General features: G+C 43.0%; 1 protein-coding gene across 9 annotated transcripts in view; it reads right to left on the reverse strand.

The window, feature by feature from the left end:
• CAPN3 (calpain 3) overlaps positions 1-18950 on the reverse strand; it is a 263927-nt gene that overhangs the window by 45374 nt on the left and 199603 nt on the right. For 4 of the 9 annotated variants that reach the window (XM_077464666.1, XM_077464662.1, XM_077464669.1 and 1 more), the window contains 4 exons: positions 12029-12040; positions 8268-8476; positions 5431-5467; positions 4616-4633 (listed from right to left, as the gene is read on the reverse strand). In XM_077464666.1, coding sequence (XP_077320792.1) covers positions 4616-4633; positions 5431-5467; positions 8268-8476; positions 12029-12040 — 276 coding nt within the window. The remainder of the gene's footprint in view (positions 1-4615; positions 4634-5430; positions 5468-8267; positions 8477-12028; positions 12041-18950) is intronic. The other 5 variants (XM_077464668.1, XM_077464663.1, XM_077464670.1 and 2 more) reach the window with 2 other exon arrangements.

Here is an 18950-nt window from a genome sequence, read left to right on the forward strand (position 1 = left end):
AAAATTTTGTGTAGTGTGGGATCCCTATATCATCAGGATAGGCTCTTGTAATTGGTAAAATGAAATGAGGTCTGCCAATCCACCCTGGAGATGTCGTTTCCCAAGTCTGTGTACCACATCCTGGTATAGGGTGGAAAGTCATCATGTGTAAGAGCTTGTATGAGACAGTATAGGGATGAGAGAAGGTGTCTGGGCATTTCAGAGAGGGAGCACAGCCTTTCATATTCAGTATAGGGGCGGCGTAGTTGAGAGGAAGCAAATAATCGTTTTGTGAATGTAGATAAGTGAAGGATGGGGAGCCAATCGCGAGACTCCGCCGGGGTAACTTGAGTCCCCTGTAACGGTTGTATAAAATAATGTGCCTGTGGCCACTCTAAACGTTGAAATGAGCCCAGGATAGTGGCTCCTATGCCCTGGGAAAAATGGGGATGTCAAAAGAGAAGGATCAAAGAACAAAATTGAGCACAATCCCTAATACCATAGCCTAAGGGCAGTCAGCATTAGTGGCGAGGAGGTAGATAGGTGGGAGAGGTAGTTTCTGTAACCCCAGAGAAGGGCCTGGAGGTCAACAGGAGTCAAATCTTGTTCAACCATGATGGAAGCTTTCAGGAAAAGATGGGGGAACCATTCCAGAATGTGAGCCATGTGAGTGGCTTTATGGCAAAGCTCATAATCTGGCAGGACCGTACCTCCCTGCAGTTTCAGAAGGGTGAGTAGTTTGTACTTGACCCTAGATAACCCACACTTCCACAGGAAGAGAACGTAAGGAAACAAAGAAGGACTTGGTTACCAGGACGGATATCATTTGAAAGAGGTACAGCAATTTAGGTATGGTATCCGTCTTAAGAGTGTTAATTTGTCCGAACCATGGCAAAGAGGAACCCCCCATTCTTCTAGAACTTTCTGAATGCAAGAAAGTAGGGGAATATAATTCAGGGAGAATAAATTCGAGAGATTGGTGGGAATTGTGACCCCTAGATAGGATATGCCTCTAGCTTGCCATTGAAAAGAGAAATTCGCTTGCAATAAGGACATCGTAGAAGCAGATAAAGACACGTTGAGGGCCTCTGTTTTGGATATATTGAGTTTGAAATTACTGAAAGAGCTGAAATGACGAAATTCCATGAAAAGTGATGGTAAGGAAGTATGGGGTTGTTGACCAGGAGATCGTCTGCGTATAGGGACAGCTTATGATAGGAAGAGGGTGTTTGGATACCTTGGATAGAGGTATTTTGACAAATAGCACAAGCCAGAAGTTCAATAACAATGACAAATAAAAGTGGGGAGAGGGGGCAACCCTGTCGTGTGCCATTCGATATGTCAAATGGTTCAGAAGAAGTACCATTCACTAGGACAGAGGTGGAAGGTTGAGAATAGCATTTCATGCCTTAAAATCGAGTATACAGCTTGGCTATAAAACTTTCCGACAACATGATCCGATCGGACCTTGTCCGATCATGTGTAGAGAATTCCGATCGGACAAAGTGCCACGCATGCTCAGATCAAATTCCTACACCAAAGCTATTGGCTACTAGCCTGAACGTAGGCCCATCGTAACGAAATAACGTCATCACCGTGTGTATGCAACAGTTTTGGACAAAATCCTTCAGACAAAATCCGACGGATTTGGTTGTCGGAATGTCCGACCGTGTGTACAAGGGTTAAAATTGCTCTTTGCAGAAGTTTGTTCACTAACCAGTTTCAGCATTCAATAATGGATCACTGAGTCATTACCAAATATCAGTAATGTTAAACCTGAGTTTTGGAATAGGAGTTTAAAACTTGTATTGGATAGAAATTATCATAGTTAAATATTTCCTTGGAATGGTTAATTGTTTCTGAATGTACGGTAAAAGAAACAGCATGGAATAACAGAGCCATTTCCATTTCGCCTGGCTGCACTGTGCTCATGGGTCGCTGATCTTCCTATCATTTGTTTTTCTTCATGTGTGATTACATTGTAAATGATGGTAAGGCCTATAAGCTTTGCACAATGAATGCAGTGGCTGCTGTGCTGTGGTCAGCAGATACATTAATCTGAGTCACTCAACTAAAAATAATTTCTTAACCATAAGTCCTGGAACGCTGAGCCGTATGTTGCCTATGGTAGCTGTAGAATACAATTATTCCACAGGAGAAGATGTTAAAAACAGGCACAACGCATAAGCATCACTGTTTCTTTATTGAATCAAACATATTAAATTCCACAGAAAAGGATAAACAAGTTTCCACCAGTCCATAAAATAGTCATAGGCTTACAAAGAGTAAAAAATTATCATAGTAGATGTTCCACTTCCCTATCTCATTTCTTTTCCTAAATGTATGCAAACATTTTTTAAGGATTTGCTAAAATTGTCCTTTTCTAGATCAAAACCTCCACTGAGTGATTTATTGAGAATGTCATTGTTGACCTCTTTCGGAAAGTGCTAGTTGCCTGAAACAACCAGCTGGATGAAGAAAGTTAGAGTGAGGTCAGAACATCTAATCTACATGCTTGGAAAAGTCGTTTTTGGATGATGGACTTTATAGGCACAACACTAACTACATAGTTTTGTAAAAAAGTATATACATTTACTATTTACAGAAACATATGAAACCATTTTTAAAATATTGACAATTGTGCAATTGTGCCTTGAAGCATAGAACACACCACCTATGTATCGTAGACACTAGAATACTTAGTAGTGAGAAACCCAAAGGTCACTCTCCAAGAATTTGATGTAGTAACGTAATTTAGGAGAAGCGGTGTGACGTGGTTTGGCTCAGCTGAGCTATGTAGTTAGTGTTGTTCCTATAAAGTCCATCATCCAAAAACATATTTTCCAATATAATATATCGGTACGTGGCATATGTTTACTAATCCCTCGTATCCACAGTACCACTCTGTGATGATGCAAATCTAATTTATCTATAATTTACATGCTTGTTCCAGTTCTGGCTTGTTCAAACTGGTGTGTTGTAAAACATGATATGCGTTTTTTTAAAACACATATTGCATTTTTAGCATGTTTTTAATAAGTTGAAAATTTCATGCAACACATATGCATTTAAGATATGTTTTGCATGCGCTTTCATCTCTGGTCACCTGGGGAAAAAAATAACACGTAACTCGAAAAATGCACTTTAAAAAAACATGGTGCAGTTTTGGTGCATTTCTATTGACTATAATGGAAGGTGTATTTTTGGTGTGTTTTTCAAACGGCACCAAAGATGCAGCAAGCAGAACTTTCTAAAAATGCAGCGCAGAAATGTGAGCAGTTGGAATTTAAAGGGAACTATTTTTCATGCCCTTTTGTGAGGCTGGAAAGGACAGGGCCTTCAGTCACTCAGAAACTATTGGGATCTAATATCTTTTGAAGAATAGATCAGCATGGGTAGATATTCACTGTATAGGTTCCCTTTAACTTGCATTCAATAAAGAAGGGAGTTTTGGTTTTAGAATTGCATAGTTTTTTTATGCAACGGGGAAGCACCGTACAGCCTTCTTAAAATGGAAGGTATTTCCATCTTGCTCCCATCACAATTACCAAAAATAGGGAGTTTATCAATTGAGGGTCGTGGGCAAAGCAATACAAAACATTCCTTTTTCCCAGAGCCAAAATTTGCATCCATAAGTATGCCAAGTACTGTATAACATTTTTTGGGGGACCAATGAGACAGTATAACCCAAACACATCTAAATATCCCTCTACTGTTTTATGATTTAAAAAGTTATATTTTTAATTTATAATTAAAACTAATTTATTTACTTAAGTAAAGGAAAACAAATGGTCAATGTCCCATAAAAAAAAAAAAAAAAAAAACTTTTTTTTTTCCTTTTGTCACATACAGTTCACATAATGCATTATAACTTGAGAATAAATGTCAAACTAATGCCGCATACACACGATCAAATTGTCCGGCGTACTTAGTCCGCCAAAACGCATTTCACCGGACAATTCGATCGTGTGTGGGTTTCAGCGGACAATACGTTCGTCAGTATACTAGTCCGGCGGACTAAGAATGACGCATGCTCAGAAGCAAGTACGAAAAGGAAGCTATTGGCTACTGGCTATTGAACTTCCTTTTTCTAGTCCCTTCGTACATGCTGTACGTCATCGCGCTAGCAAACACCGAACTTTCTGTGTGTCCGTGTGTGGCCAAGTCCATTCAGTAGAAAGTCTGCCGGACTATCCGCCGGATTGTTTGCCGGATTAAGTACGCCGGACAATTCGAACGTGTGTACGCGGCATTAGAATTAACATGGAAGCTATAATATATGGATGCATTAGTAGGAATAAACACAAACACTACATACCAGGAGTGGAAAAGTCAAAACATGATCCTTTATTATTAATCAGCACACCGAATATAATATTGTAGTACAGGCAGTGCATCATCCACTTTCAGTAAAACCAATTTCCATTCCGAAATGAACAAAAAAATAGGAGGTATATTCAAAATGCAGCTAACGTGACTTTCATCAAACATTCATTGCAGGTGGCTCTTCCTAGTGCACATGTTATCAATTAAAAAGTGGTTGATTCACCTCCAGTAAGAGTTTAGTGAAAGTCATATTTTTTTTTTTATTAAAAACATGCAATGTACAAGCCACAAATCTCATGCTAAGACCCACCTTGGGTTTTTTCTTTTTCTGGGTGCATGAAACAAAATAGACTACTGTCAGAACAGTGATATATGTACATAAACATTAAAATGGCAATGGCACTTCTGCTGATGTTACTAGACATTATTATATATACAGTATATAAGAAAGGTTGTAGTGTGGAGACCTACCTAAATGATCTGCGTGATTGTCCTATGCATGGTAAGCATTTAGATAGTTGTCACCAGAAAAGTTATCCTTATTGATAGATTTCTCCTTACCTCCTGTGCTGGTTTTGGATTTCCCGTCCCTTTCTGTCAGGCCCGGGATAAGGGGTGGGCAAGAGGAACGGCTGCCCTGGGCACAACGGTTTACTGTAGGGTTAAGGGAGTTTTCCTTCTGTTATAAGGCTGACAGGAGTAGTGACAGTGGCAGTGATTTCGACAAGTGAGTGACTGCTGGGCGTAGGATCCCCTAAGCTTGCACATCACAAACAAGGGGGGACACGGTTTGGCATCTTTGCCCTTAGTGCTGGATGACCTTGTCCCGGAACTGCTTTTTGTCCCGGGGTCTGTAACCATCAGGACAAGCAGAAAGAACTAATCTCCCCAAAGGGGGCACAGGCAGCAATAAAAACCTGACCAGTTCTATCTAAAGCTAAAATTGATTGCTACACAGAATTATATATGCCCAGAAAGGCACTTTTTACCAAGGTCACATAAAAACAGTCTTCATTGACTCTCTTTACGGAAAAAAAAACACTGTACCAGAACAAACACTTTTTTGGAACGACAGTGATAAGTTAAGCTGAATGGCACAACACAGAAAGAAGAGCGAATACTTACACTTGGTCGGTCAGCTTCAATCTTGTTTTCAACCTCTCTGAAAAAAACAATAAAAAACAAAAAAATAGTGTGAAAGATTTACCTAGAATTGATGTCCACAAAAATGCCTGTGCTGTTAATTACTGCATGTCGTTATATTATATCATATATTTTATTTTACAGTTGACTCCTTTTAATTTTTACACACCAGTGCCCTGCTAAAAAAAAAAATTTTTCAAAGAAATTTGTGTATTCCCTATTTTATTGAGACCTTCACATGATGCCTCCCAGAGAACTGTAGTAAGAGCTTGTTTGAGCCTCAATCCTCGCTTTCAGTGTGCCATTTCTATATACATTTCTATATACACATTTGTGGTACCTTTTTGTAGCATAATTTTTCTTAATTTGTTTTACCTTACTCTTTTTAATATGCATTTGCAATGCATTTACATATGTTCTATTGCAAAAAATAGGTGACTGAATTGCTACCACATCAGATGGCTGAATCAGTTCCACTTGACAGTCTGCCGAAGAAGTACACACATACATTTTTAGCTGCTACAGCACCCAGGTGTGTGTTTTAGCAGCCACTGCCAACAATGTAAGCCTTACATCAGTGGCAGTAAAAGGGTTAATGGATAGTATGACAGTGAGAGGTTCTGTCATGGTGGGAATACAGGAAAATGTGACACAGGATTTGCATTTAGGGTAAATGTGATGTTCCAGACTAATGTTTCTGGGCAGAGAAAGCTGTTTATTTGGATTTCTCCAGATTCTGCAATTCTGGATCAAAATAGTGAATCTTGTGGCCGGGTTTTGACGCCTAGATGCCTGCACCCTGGCTGAGTACGCAGGTGTGCAGTGTTGTTATATAGTTAGGTCTGAGGACAGCTCAGAGATTCCAGTTTGGAGGCTCCCAAGGAGGGAGACAGAAGGTTTCACCTCTGGGTCAGGGTGCCCCAGCCAGGAGACAGCTGGTCTCCTACCAGGAGTCAGGTTAGCTCCTATTGGGTTGTTAGGAGAACCCCAATCCGTGGGCCATGCAGCAGGGTGGTGCAAAGAAAGGCTAGAGAGCCAAGCATGGGCGTCCACAGGTAGGGGCAAGGGGGGTCAAGTGCCCCCCCTGGAATTGGGGATCAGATCTTAAATTCAGCACAGTTGAGTCGCTATCGAGGCTTCCTGCCCACTCTGTTCCTTCCCTATTGGCCCTAACTGAGGGCCAATCAAAGGAGACTAGGATAGGAGAGCATCGTGGGACATATAGTCCCAAAGATTGGCAGCCCCATTTTCCACAGGGAGGAGGCTACAGCTCAATCAAGAGAGAGATTGGGAGACTGCAGCCTGAAAAAAAGGTGATGGAGAGAGTGCTACAGAACAAAGAATGAGGAGTGTGCCGGGCGGAAGCCAGAGAAACCAGGGTACGGACATGCTACTGACCAGAGTCGCCCTCGGGGGACCCAGAATGATCTATCGTCCAGCCAAAGGGATCACTGCGGTAGTTTCGCTCTGTCTAGTAAGGGCCTGTTGGTCATTATCCATTACTTATCTTAGGGACTGTACTACGTCTCTGACCATGATAATTTGATAATGACATTGTCGAAAAGGGGTGGTGCATGGGCGACCCTAAAATGATGCCCTCCCCCGAAAAAAGTTCTGCAGACGCCCATGGAGCCAAGTTTCCAGGAGAGCTGGACACCAGAGTCTGAGACACCGGTAAGAGGGGCAGCGTGGTAGTGCAGTTGAAGCTGAGTGAGCTTTTTCCGTGTTTGTATTCTGCTAAAAGCTGGTTGAAGATCCCCTGCATGTGAAACTTTATGTTGGACTGTTGTTTTTTTACTTTCTTCCATTTAAATGGCAGTTTGTTGCTACTGAGGTGTTGAAAGGAGCCAATTGGGTGGATTGGAGCAGTCTTTTGTATCTGTTTGGACTGGGGGCATATGTTGCTGCTGTTCCAGTGGAGTAACTCTATGCTGGTAATTCGGAATCAATGTTTAGACCATTCTTCTTTGTTTTCAAGATTATAAAGTCCTGAAGAAGCTATTTGATGTGAATCGTGTTGACCTCTTGGGAAATTTGAGCAAAGATATTTGTGTAACAGTACATATAGTCTACATTGCCTTGAAGGGACCAGTATCCCATTAAATTTCAATGATCTTTTTAACTTTGTAATACTTAATGTGATTGTAGCCATATTGGAGTACTGCTTGGACCTTGAAGAAGGGGACATACCCCGAAAGCTTGTCCTGAAAAATTGTATGTTAGTGCAAATAAAAAAAGTATCACGGACAGTACTCAATTTTCTCTAACTTTGTAATAAAATTCTTCATAATTTTCATATATACATGTGTTTGTCCCCTCTTGTACCAGTAAAGTCCGACATATATATGTGTATTTGAGGTTGTAGTGCAGTGGTGTAAACACACCTCAAAGCTTTATTTACAGAAAGGGGCTTCATACATACACAGTGCACTGTATATGTGAGCTGATTTACCTGCAAAAACCCGTGCAGTTCTATGTGACCAGTTTTGTAACCCAGGCACCCATGCCTGACAGCATAGCCAGAACCTTAGCCTCGATTGCGGCAGCACTGTGTGGTGAAAAATACACCTCTGGCCTGATGACTGCAAAACAAAAGAGCTGAAGAGCACTGAAGTCACCAGTCTGCTAAGCATGAGTACTGTTGGCATATGTAATTTGCAGCAATCCTAGTGTTGGTCCTCCATCTGAGTGCTGACATTTTACTGCAAGGCTAAAGTACAGATGTGCTTTAAGCTAAATTACATTTACTTAAATAAAAAGAATGTTTTTTAATGGGAATTGTAGTTATTAAAGTACTGATAACATTCCAATAGGCTTACTCTGAAATATTTCTTTTCTCTGAAAATACTCTCAGAATAAATTCTCCTTCCTGGTGCGGCTCATAGGTGGAGGGGATAATGACGTATTCACTGGGAGGTAGCCGAAAACGCTGTGAAACTTCTCTCATGTTGATATAAGACTTACACCGATCTTTGGATGCATTGTACAAAAAGAAGTCCTTTTGTAGATGTTGCTTATTCCCATGCATCTGCATAACAGCAGAAAAAACAGTGACTTACATTAAAAAGAAGCATTGCATATTGACTGGTAATAGCCTTCTGTAATTGATGAGCACCCCAAATACAAAACATATTCTGCAAAATACATGGTAGATGTAGAACCAACAAATTTATGATATACTAAAACTCACATAGACAGCTCAGAGGGTTATCATCAAAAGAAGAATATGATTGTTTAGTAGATGGAAGCCACATTTTTAAAAGAGCACACACAATTTGCAAGCTGCAATTAAGAAAGACAATCAACAGCACAGCTCTAATATGCACATAAGACAGCAGGGTGGATAAATCTTGAGCACTCTAGTTTCCTCCTAGAAGCATACTAATAGATTAAATAGGTTACTGTGACTGCATCCACATAGATCCTAATGCAAGTACATACTAGAGGTAGGAACACTAGAATGTACACTATTACGGTAATGGCCAATAATATCAATGGATCTGTGTACCCCATAAAGCCCTACTTAATATGCTGGCATTATATAAATTAGTAAACTAACATTAAAAAAAGGAAACTACAATAAAGATTGTAAGTTCTAAAGAACAGGGCCCTTTGATTCCTCCTGTGTTAAATTATATTGTAACTGTACTGTTTGCCCTCATGTTGTAAAGGGCTGTGCAAACAATAATAAACAAGCACTATTTAAAGTGTGTAGTTTTTGTTCAAATCCCGGTATTTCTTCCATACAAATCCATACCGATTTTATTAAGGATATTCCTTACTCTTACCTGAGCACAGGCTTCACCTTCTAGTAGGAAGAACTAACACAACATTGGTAGTAAAAATAATGTCTTTTTCCTTTGGACAAAAAGTAGACTTTTACGGAAAACAACCAATTCTCAAATTTGAAGTATAGGGTTTCAAACAAAGCCCTATTGTTCCTTTGCATTATATTTTTTTCTCCAGTAATTAGTGTATCAGTGTATTAGTGTATCAGTAGTTAGCCAATGGTATATATGCCCCTGGAATGGTAGTCCAGGGGTGCCAAAAAAATTCACAGTGGGGTAACTTACTACATTTTTAGTATAGTACTTTGGTCACAGCACCCCTTGCATGCTTTCTTTCACACCTGCCTCCTTGGCACCCAAAGCACTTATTTTATTTATTTTTTTCCCAAGCACTATGCACTTTAACTTATTTTGATTAGTAGTATCTAGGTCCTTGGACTTGCCCTGAAAGTCTTGGGGGAGAGGGCACATGGCCTTATGGTTGGTTTCTCTCCCTCCTATGGGGTCTCCCTCCAGGGGAGCCTCACATAGTACTTGGGTGGACCTTGCTTGGTGGTTCCCCTGAAGAATGAAGTCTGCCTGGTAAGAGTATGAGTATCCTGGAGGTCAATTCAATAAAAATGTAAATAATGCTTAAAAAAATGCGGTAAAATAACGAAACAAATGTGCAAATGTTCAATTCACAAAAAATTGTGCGGTAAATAACTACTACTGTAAAGTTTAGATAATGCTGTAATTACCACATATATTCATGTGGTAAGTTATCGCATTGAGCTGGTTGCTAAGCAGCTAAGCCGGCTGCCGCATCCCCCTTATCAACAGATGACTTATGAGCTGAATGTAAAGAAAACGTGCTGGCAATTAAAAGTTATGGAACAAAAACAGCATGGGGTTCCCTCCCCCAATGCATACCGTCTCTTTGGGTCTGATATGGATTTTAGGGGGAACCGCATGAAAAAATCTAAGAAAAAAAAAAACACCATACCAGACCTTTATCCGACCATATAGCCCAGGAGATCAGGAAAGGAAAGTGGGACGAGCAAGCCCCTCCTCCTGATCTATGCCAGGCCACATGCCCTCGACATAGGTGGGTGCTTTGGGGGGGACTCTGCCCCAAAGCACCTTGTCCCCATGTTGATGGGGACATGGGGACAAGATCCTCTTCCACACAACCCTGGGCGGTGGTTGTGGGGGGGATCCTACCCCCCACCTCAAACTACCTTCCCCCATAGCTGTTTTTATTTCTTTTTGACACTTTTTTTGGTAAATGAGTAGTTGGTACAATGTACCCCATACTCATTCACATGGGGGGTTCTGGGATCTGAGGCAGAGCCCCCCAAATCACCCCCAATGTTGAGGGCATGTGGCCTGGTATAGTTCAGGAGAGGGGGAAGCTCGCTCATCCCCTCCCTTTCCTAATCTTTTGGGCAGCATGCTCCGATAAGGGTCTGGTATGGTTCTTGGGGGGGCCCCACACCATTTTTTTTATATTGAATCCATACCCGACTGAAGACCTGGTATGCATTGGAGGGGGACCCCACGCTGTTTTTTTTTTCATAATTTTTAATTGCCGGCATGTTTTCTTTACATTCAGCTGTCTATGGGGAACCGGCTGACAGCTGATGAGTCATCCATTGTCAGGGACGCGGCGGCCAACTTCCTGGCCCAACGAGCAACCTTAACAACCTGCATCATGCTGTTTCTGACAAATACCGCATGTGATACCACCAGCAAAACCCTGGTGATAAATATTGCATGTTTTTTTACTCTCTTTTCCAATTGTGAATTGGACTTAAGAGCTTACTGCATGATTTTTTTTGCAATATTTACAGGCACATTAAAAATTTTGCAGTAAATACTGCAAAATCTTTATTTATTTTTTATTTTGTGCATTGGATTTTTTTTTTAACTACATCATTTATGAAAATCAGTAAAGTGACCGTGCTATCCCATGCGGTAAACATTAGCAAATTAACCCCCGAGTCTCTGTCAGGAAGAATGCGCCGGGGGATCAGGACCAGGGTAGTTTCATTTTGGAGGAGCATGTATACACCCAGCCTATGCACTTTTTTTGTGGTTGACTGTTTGTGTGTTCACTTAACTATTGCACTTGGTGTTTTGCTTTCCATTGTGTGCACTGCATCACAGAGAAAAAATAAATAAATTATTAGTTAGAAGGTAAGTCCAGCCAAAACTATTTCATTTTACATTTTGAATAAAGTGAGGGTTAGGACTACTGTTGGGTTTATGTAATGGCCCAGTGATAACAGTTTCACCAGGCAGGAAGTGAGGAAAAATCTGCAACAGAGACATAGAAATAAAAAGCCAACAAAGGTTTTAACTTTCTACTCTACTAACAAAAAATGTATTTTATTTTTATCCGTGATACTGTTGGGGATTTTTCCTTCTTTTATTTTCCGATTGGAACTGTTGCCTCCAGGACAAAAAAGTGAGGAGAAGTCTCTGTAACAGAACCCCAGGTATTAGTACAAAGTGTGAAATAAGCTGCCAAATATTTGGGGTAAAGTTTTGATAATTTTGTGGCATTAAACATATTTCATGCTCCAATGGGACAGTGTTAGTTGATGTTATTTAATTGGTTACTGGGATTCCAGATGACCAGGCACAGACGAATGCTAGTAACTCCGTATGGCAATATTTATTCTTGCAACAGTCACTACAGTTGAAACACATCAAAATAACCCAAATGGATTGGTTTCCAATGGGTTACAAAAGCCATAACAAAATCATTATAAGATACTTTTTCCATACTTATCCTTTCACCACCATACCTCTTTTGGGACCTTGGAGGAAGGAAAAGAACAAAAAAATACAGAGAAGGTGAAAAACGGCATACAAATTGCAGCAACAAAATGGTAAATTCTGTCAAAAAACAGAAAATTGTACCATACTTACCGTAATTTTCTTTTCCTGGTGCCTATCCATGGCAGCATACCTGTGACAAGCTCCGCCTTGGCTCCTCCCTCAGGACTAGTGAATATTATAAAAGAAAAGGTTAGTACAGCCCCCGCATTCTCGTTAATATAGAATACCGAGGGTGGGAATGTATGCTGCCATGGATAGGCACCAGGAAAAGAAAATTACGGTAAGTATGGTACAATTTTCTGTTTTCCTGGTGCCTCCATGGCAGCATACCTGTGACAAATAACTAGCTGAGACGGGTGGGATAATGCTTAGAGTTTTATTTAAAGAATTTATTATTTAGAAGAGGCGAAGGCCGAAGTGACTGCCTGTCTGCCAAATTCCACTGAGGAGAGAGCTCCTGGGTCCACCCTGTAATGTTTCAGGAATGTGTGTTGGGACGACCAGGTCGCTGCCCGACAAATAGTTTCGATCGACACATTCGCTCTTGCCGCCCAAGAGGCAGAAACCGCTCTTGTGGAGTGCGCCCTGACCGCCGAAGGGGTCTCTAGTCCCTTTGTCCTGTACACCTTGTGGATGAGTTTGACGATCCATGAGGCGATCGTTCTAGCTGATGCCTCCTTTCCTTTGTATTTTCCCCAGGGAATTATGAACAGTCTGATGGAAGCCCGGAATGAAGCTGTGGCTTGCAGATAGCATTTCAGAGTGGAGGCGATGTCTAATTCATGAAGAGCAACAGAGTCCTGTTCAGAAAATGTTGGGAGTGCCCAGGGTTCTGACATGCTCAAGGATGAAGCGACCTTGGGAATGAACCCTCGTACTGTTCTGAGTTCCACTCTATCTGGGTAAAATATAATGTGATCATGATCTGCTCCCAAAGCTTGGAGCTCTGACACCCGTCTGCCGGAGGTTATGGCTATCAGAAAGGCTAATTTTAAAGTTAGATTCCAGAGTGATATTGAGCTCGAAGGGGCAAAGGGTGGATTGGCTAAGGACTCCAGGATGACCGTAAGGTCCCAAGTGGGAAAAGATTGTTTGGTTGGTGGTCTGATCTTCCTGACGGCCTTAAAGAATTGGATTAACAATGGATCCTCCGCCCATCTTCTACTGGTTGCTGCCGAGATCGCTGACACCTGTACCTTCAATGTACCTAATGCAAGCCCTAGGTCCAGGCCTGCCTGCAAGAACTCAAGAATTTGAGATGACGAAGGGGAACCTGGATCACAGTTTCTATCAAGCATGAAAGTCCTGAACTTGTTCCATACTTTATCATATATGTTGTTCGTGGATGGTTTTCTCGCTTTGAGCAGGGTTGCGATCACTTTGTCGGAGCACCCCAGGGATTGGAACCTTTTCCTTTCAGTTGCCAGATGTGAAGGTCCAGCCTGCGGGGATCTGGGTGGGTGTGACATCCTTGCGACAGGAGGAGGGGTACTATTGGAACCTTGACTGGAGGACTGGTGCTCAGATCCATTGCTGTAGGGAACCAAGGCCTTCTTGGCCAGTATGGTAGAACGGCTATCACCGTCGATGTCTCCCTCACGAGTCTTGACAGGAACCTCGGTATGAGGGGCCGTGGAGGAAAAGCGTAGGCCCGATCGCATGCCCAAGGGGCTGATAGGGCATCTGTTGCCTCCGCCTGGGGGTGCGGAAATCTCGAGATAAACCTTGGAAGTTTGGTGTTGGATGCTGTCGCAAAGAGGTCTAGCTCGAGGGGCCCCCACTGGATCATTATCCAGTTGAAGATTTCCGGGTGTAAGGACCACTCGTTGGTGTCTGCGAACCTGCGGGAAAGGCCGTCTGCCCTTGAGTTGAGATGGCCGGGCAGATAGACTGCCCTCAGGTCCTTCAGATTCCTTTTGGCCCAGAGGAATTAGGGGTCCACCTCGTTCAGGAGAGATCTGCTGCGCGTTCCCCCTTGACGGTGCACATAAGATACCGCTGCCCTGTTGTCCATCCTGAGGAGAACTGGTTTGCCCGAAATCTCGAACTCCAGGGCTAGCAGTGCAAGATAGGCCGCTCTGAGCTCCAGGACATTGGACACCATGCCGGCTGCATTGAAGGACCATCTTCCTTGTACGGAGGTCTTGTTGGAATGTGCTCCCCAACCAGCTGCGCTGGCATCGGTAGTAATTATGATCCAGTCGACATGCCCTAGCGGGCGAGACTTCAGAAGCGACTGTCTCTTCATCCACCAATGTAGACTCCTGAGCATCCGGGTCGTCAGGTGTATGGGTTGGGATAGATATCGTTTGTTCCACATTCTTAAGAACTCCAGCTGAAAATGTCTCAAATGCCAGTGGGCCCAGGGGACCATAGGGATGCATGATGACATCCGACCTATCAGGCTCAAACAATTTGAGGCTGTCAGGTAGGATCTGGAGCTCACCTTCTTCATCTGTTGGACAATGGAAGATACCTTCTGAGGTGGGAGAGACACCGATCCGTTCATTGTATTGAACAGGGCTCCCAGATAGACCATCTCTTGAGTCAGAGAGAGAAGACTTTTCTCGTAGTTTATCTTCCATCCAAAATCCACTAGTGTTGTTAACAGGATATTTCTGTGTTCTAATAACTGGGTTGGGTCCTTCGCCAGGAGAGGAAGGTCGTCCAGATAGTGATACACCCGGAGCCCCAATTCTCTCAGAGGTGCTATGATGGCGATCAGGGTTTTTGTAAAGACTCTGGGTGACGTGCAGAGGCCAAATGGAAGGCTCCGAAATTGGAGATGTACTTGCCCCACCGCGAATCTCAGGTATTTCTGGAACGTCGGGAGTATGGGTATGTGTAAGTAAGCGTCTTGCAGGTCTATTGACAACATCCAATCCCCTGGTTGGACTACGCGAATAATCGTCTGAAGAGACTCCATCTTGAACTTTTCCAGAAAGATATAGCGATTTAGCCTCTTTAGGTCTATCACGGGTCTCCACCCTCCGTTTCTTTTGGGGACTAGAAACAGGGTGAAATAGAAACCTAAAAATCTCTCGGATGGAGGCACTGGAACTACTGCTCGTTGTTCCTGTAGGGAAATAAGAAATTGCTTCAGAGCTTCCGCCTTTTGAGGAGATCTTGATACCCTTGTCGGAGAAAAAAAGTCTTTGGGGGGTTTGTTTAGGAAGGACCAGAAATGACCGTGTTTGACTGTTGCAACAACCCAAGGATCCCTGCATTTTTGTTCCCAGATCTTTGAGAACTGTTTCAACCTGGCCCCCACAGGGATCACTTGGGCTGGCCTGGCGTCAAAAGGATTTCGATGGATCCTGTGGGGTAGGTACTGGCCTCTGCCTCCTGGACTTGAGAAATGTAGACTGTGTGCTTTTCCAGTTTTGCCTGAAGCCTTTCCCTTGTCTGGATTGTCGGTAGTCCCTATTTTTGGAAAATTGGAACCTTGGTGCAGATGATCTGAAACGTCTGGAGCGCCTGTCTTGAGGAAGTAGGCCTGACTTTCCGCCAGTGACCCGAGAGATGGCTTTGTCAAGTTTTTCCCCGAACAAGGCTTTACCGTCAAAGGGTATCTTGCACCAATTTTGCTTCGAGGCAATGTCCGCTGCCCATGGTTTTAGCCACAGTGCCCTTTTGGCCATTACTGTGTGAAGCATTGCCCTTGCGGAGCAACGAATCGAATCGATCGCGGCCTCCCCAATGAAGTCGGCTGATAGCTTCAGCTCATCCAATGCCCTGATTATATCTTCTTTAGGGACATCTTGTTGGATTGCTGACTCTATATTATCTGTCCAGACGCGTAATGCGTTGGACACTGATGTCAGAGCTATTGCAGGTTTACAAGCATATCCTGCCATCTGATAGGCCTTCTTAAGGTCGAGGTCCATCCTCCTGTCCAGAGGGTCCTTGAAGGAGGTTGAATCATCTAGGGGCAAAGTGACATTCTTGGCCAGCCTTACCACTGCGGCATCTACCACCGGAGGGCCGTCCAGCATTTTGGAATCTGCCTCGGAGAAAGGGTATAATTTTCCCAATCGATTGATGGAAAGTCTTTTGTCTGTCCTCCCCCATTCTTCCTCGATCACTTCCCTGATTTCCTCCATAAGAGGGAAGAAGGAGATCTGGCGCTTAAGGAAGGGGAAGTATGATTTGGACTTCCTGACCTCCGTGTTGGAATCCTCCCAACCGATTGCTTGTTTAACAGCCTGCACATAGGGCTGGACCATGGCGAAGGGAAAGCCAGAGGCATCTGTGTCATCTGAAGAATCCTCTGAAATGGCCATTTCGTCCTGATGCTTAGAGGAGGAGGGAGGGAACGGACGACCACTTCCACTCGTGGATGGAATGGGAATGGAGGCCTCGGCCATCTGTTCCTGAGGAGGGGATGCTGGTTGTTGCGTTGGCCTTGTGGCGACCAATTCCGCAAGGGAGTCTTTTACTGCCTTTTTAAGGAGATCTGCCACCTGTAGGCCCTCAGACTCTCTGTCTGCTGCATAGTCTCTAAGGCAATCACGACAAATTAGTTTGTCCGGAAGTGGGGTGCCTCCGCAGGCCTGACATTTATTAGGTCTAGGTCTCGGGGAGCGCGAATGACGGCGCCTCTTGGCTGAAGCTTTCCTGCCACTTCTGTAATGCCCATGTCTGGGCGACCTGTCCCTGCTGTGACAGGAATCATCATCGTCATCTTCATATCGCCTTGAGGTCTTCTTAGACGTCTTCTGGCGTACAGGACTGAAATACAAAAAGTATCGTCCTTAGTGCACTCTTTTTTTTTTTTTTTAAAACTTACCTGGGCGTAGGTCCTTACCTTGGGAGTAGAGTAGGATCTTGAGCGGGCGGCGAAAGGCTCATGTTAGGCGGCTAAGCAGAGGTAACGGCTAGGAAAGAGTCAGAGGAAAAGGCGTCAACCGGTCGTGCGCTGATTCACGGAAAAAAAGGGAATTTGCCTACATAAGTAACGACTTCCCCCCACTGTTACTGTGCGCTGTGTGTTTTTTTTTTTTTTTTTTAAAACATCCAAAAAAAATTTTTTTTTTTTTTATATTTTTTTTTTTTTTTTTTTTTTTTTTTTAGGAGGCTCCGATGAAAAGAGAAATTTTTTAAAAATTTAATAAATTAATAAATCAATTAATAAATTGATACACTTTTAACGAACAAGTTGTTCCATCAGAGCTATACATATATATATTCGCATGCTCACAAGTATAAGAAGACAAATGCATTAAGACATGCCTTACCTTAACAGGGGTGGGTATAGCCTGGAACTCTAGAGTGTAATTCCCTTGTTGACCACAGGCATTTCACTTGTGCTGCTGGGGAAATAAATAGGAGGAGGGGAAGTGATGTCACGCTTGAGCTCCTCCCCTGACACTCTGAGGGCAAGAAGAACCATTCGCCCTCAGTAAAAATGGCCGTCCTCCGACGCTACCGCGCATGCGCCGAACGTCGAGACTGGCCGTCGAAACATACGACCCGCCGGCGCATGCGCAGACGACGACGGGAACGCTGATCTATTATAAAATGACACAGACTCGCCGCGCGCGGCCCCTAGTGAGTCTGAGGATAACAAACGCACGTGGGAAGGGAAGGGGGTCTCCTAAAACTATGTGGACCAGGGGAACAGAGCGCAAAAGAGAGAGAGAGAAAGGACAGATGAGACAGGAGGGGAACAACAAGTCTCAGGGACAGAGCAAAGCTGCCACCTCTGCTGCCATAGACTGGAGCCTGAATGCCCATACTGCAGGTAAAGCTCTTACTTAAGAGACAAACTGCTTGTCCCAAAAGATCCTACAGAAGGGACTTCCAACCTTATTAGCGCGTTTAGCTGCCCAAGAGAAGGAACTGTGTCCGGGAGAGGCTTGAACCCGGACGGACGCTGCCGAATGCAGAAGGTAAGGACGCCGACCAGGATTCACTGCCATGAGGTATGAGGAAAAAAAGGAGAATGCGGGGGCTGTACTAACCTTTTCTTTTATAATATTCACTAGTCCTGAGGGAGGAGCCAAGGCGGAGCTTGTCACAGGTATGCTGCCATGGAGGCACCAGGAAAGTGGTGTTCATACAAAGGCCTACAGTATACTCAACCCTCTATTTGTGAAAAAGCTCTCTAAAGTACCAAGAGTTGTATTGACCACACAGATGACTGTAAAAGCACAGTGTTAGGTAAAAAAGAGCTATGTTGGTTACTTTAGCTAACCAACTAGGACTGTTAACCTCCCTGGCAGTACGATTATTTCGGATTTTAGGTGCTAAAAGCGGTACAATTATTTTGCATGAAAATTTGGCGTTTTATATTGTAGTCCTGTAATTCTAGGAATAACTCTCTTAAATCTGTCCAAACCAGAGTCTAGCAGACATCCCGGGTATAATAAAGTTTGAAAAATGAAATCATAAATTATAATATAATAAATAACTATAAATAATTGTACCAAATAATAATATAACAATAATAAAAATAATTCAATAATGTAATCAAATCAAAAACACTGAAATTTGCTCAGTTGCAGAATTGTCACTGTCATTACTTTTCAGTATTTGATGACGGATCTCCCCACAAATCGCTGTCACTCAATTCTGCAAGTGATTCCAATTTATTATCGCTATTTTCTAGCTGGTCTAAAACCATTTTTGATGTAAAGGGACAGTTTTGGTTGCTATGGGCAATCTCCAGTTTCCAGGCATAAAGAACAGTTTTTATAATATAAAACTGCATGCAGGGCACTGGGCAGACCACTAGGGACAAAGGGGATGTGAAATATTTACATACAGCAATGTAATCTGTAAGATTACATTATACTGTATGTATACTGTGTGTTTCACTTTTTGAATTTGGCGCCGATCTCCGTCCCCGTGCATCGCAACGCTCGCAGGGCACGGAGATCAGGTCCG

This window comes from Lithobates pipiens, unplaced genomic scaffold, assembly GCF_037356315.1.
Source record: "Lithobates pipiens isolate NorthernLeopardFrog02 unplaced genomic scaffold, aLitPip1_a1.2 Scaffold_30, whole genome shotgun sequence".
Classification (NCBI taxonomy): domain Eukaryota; kingdom Metazoa; phylum Chordata; class Amphibia; order Anura; family Ranidae; genus Lithobates; species Lithobates pipiens.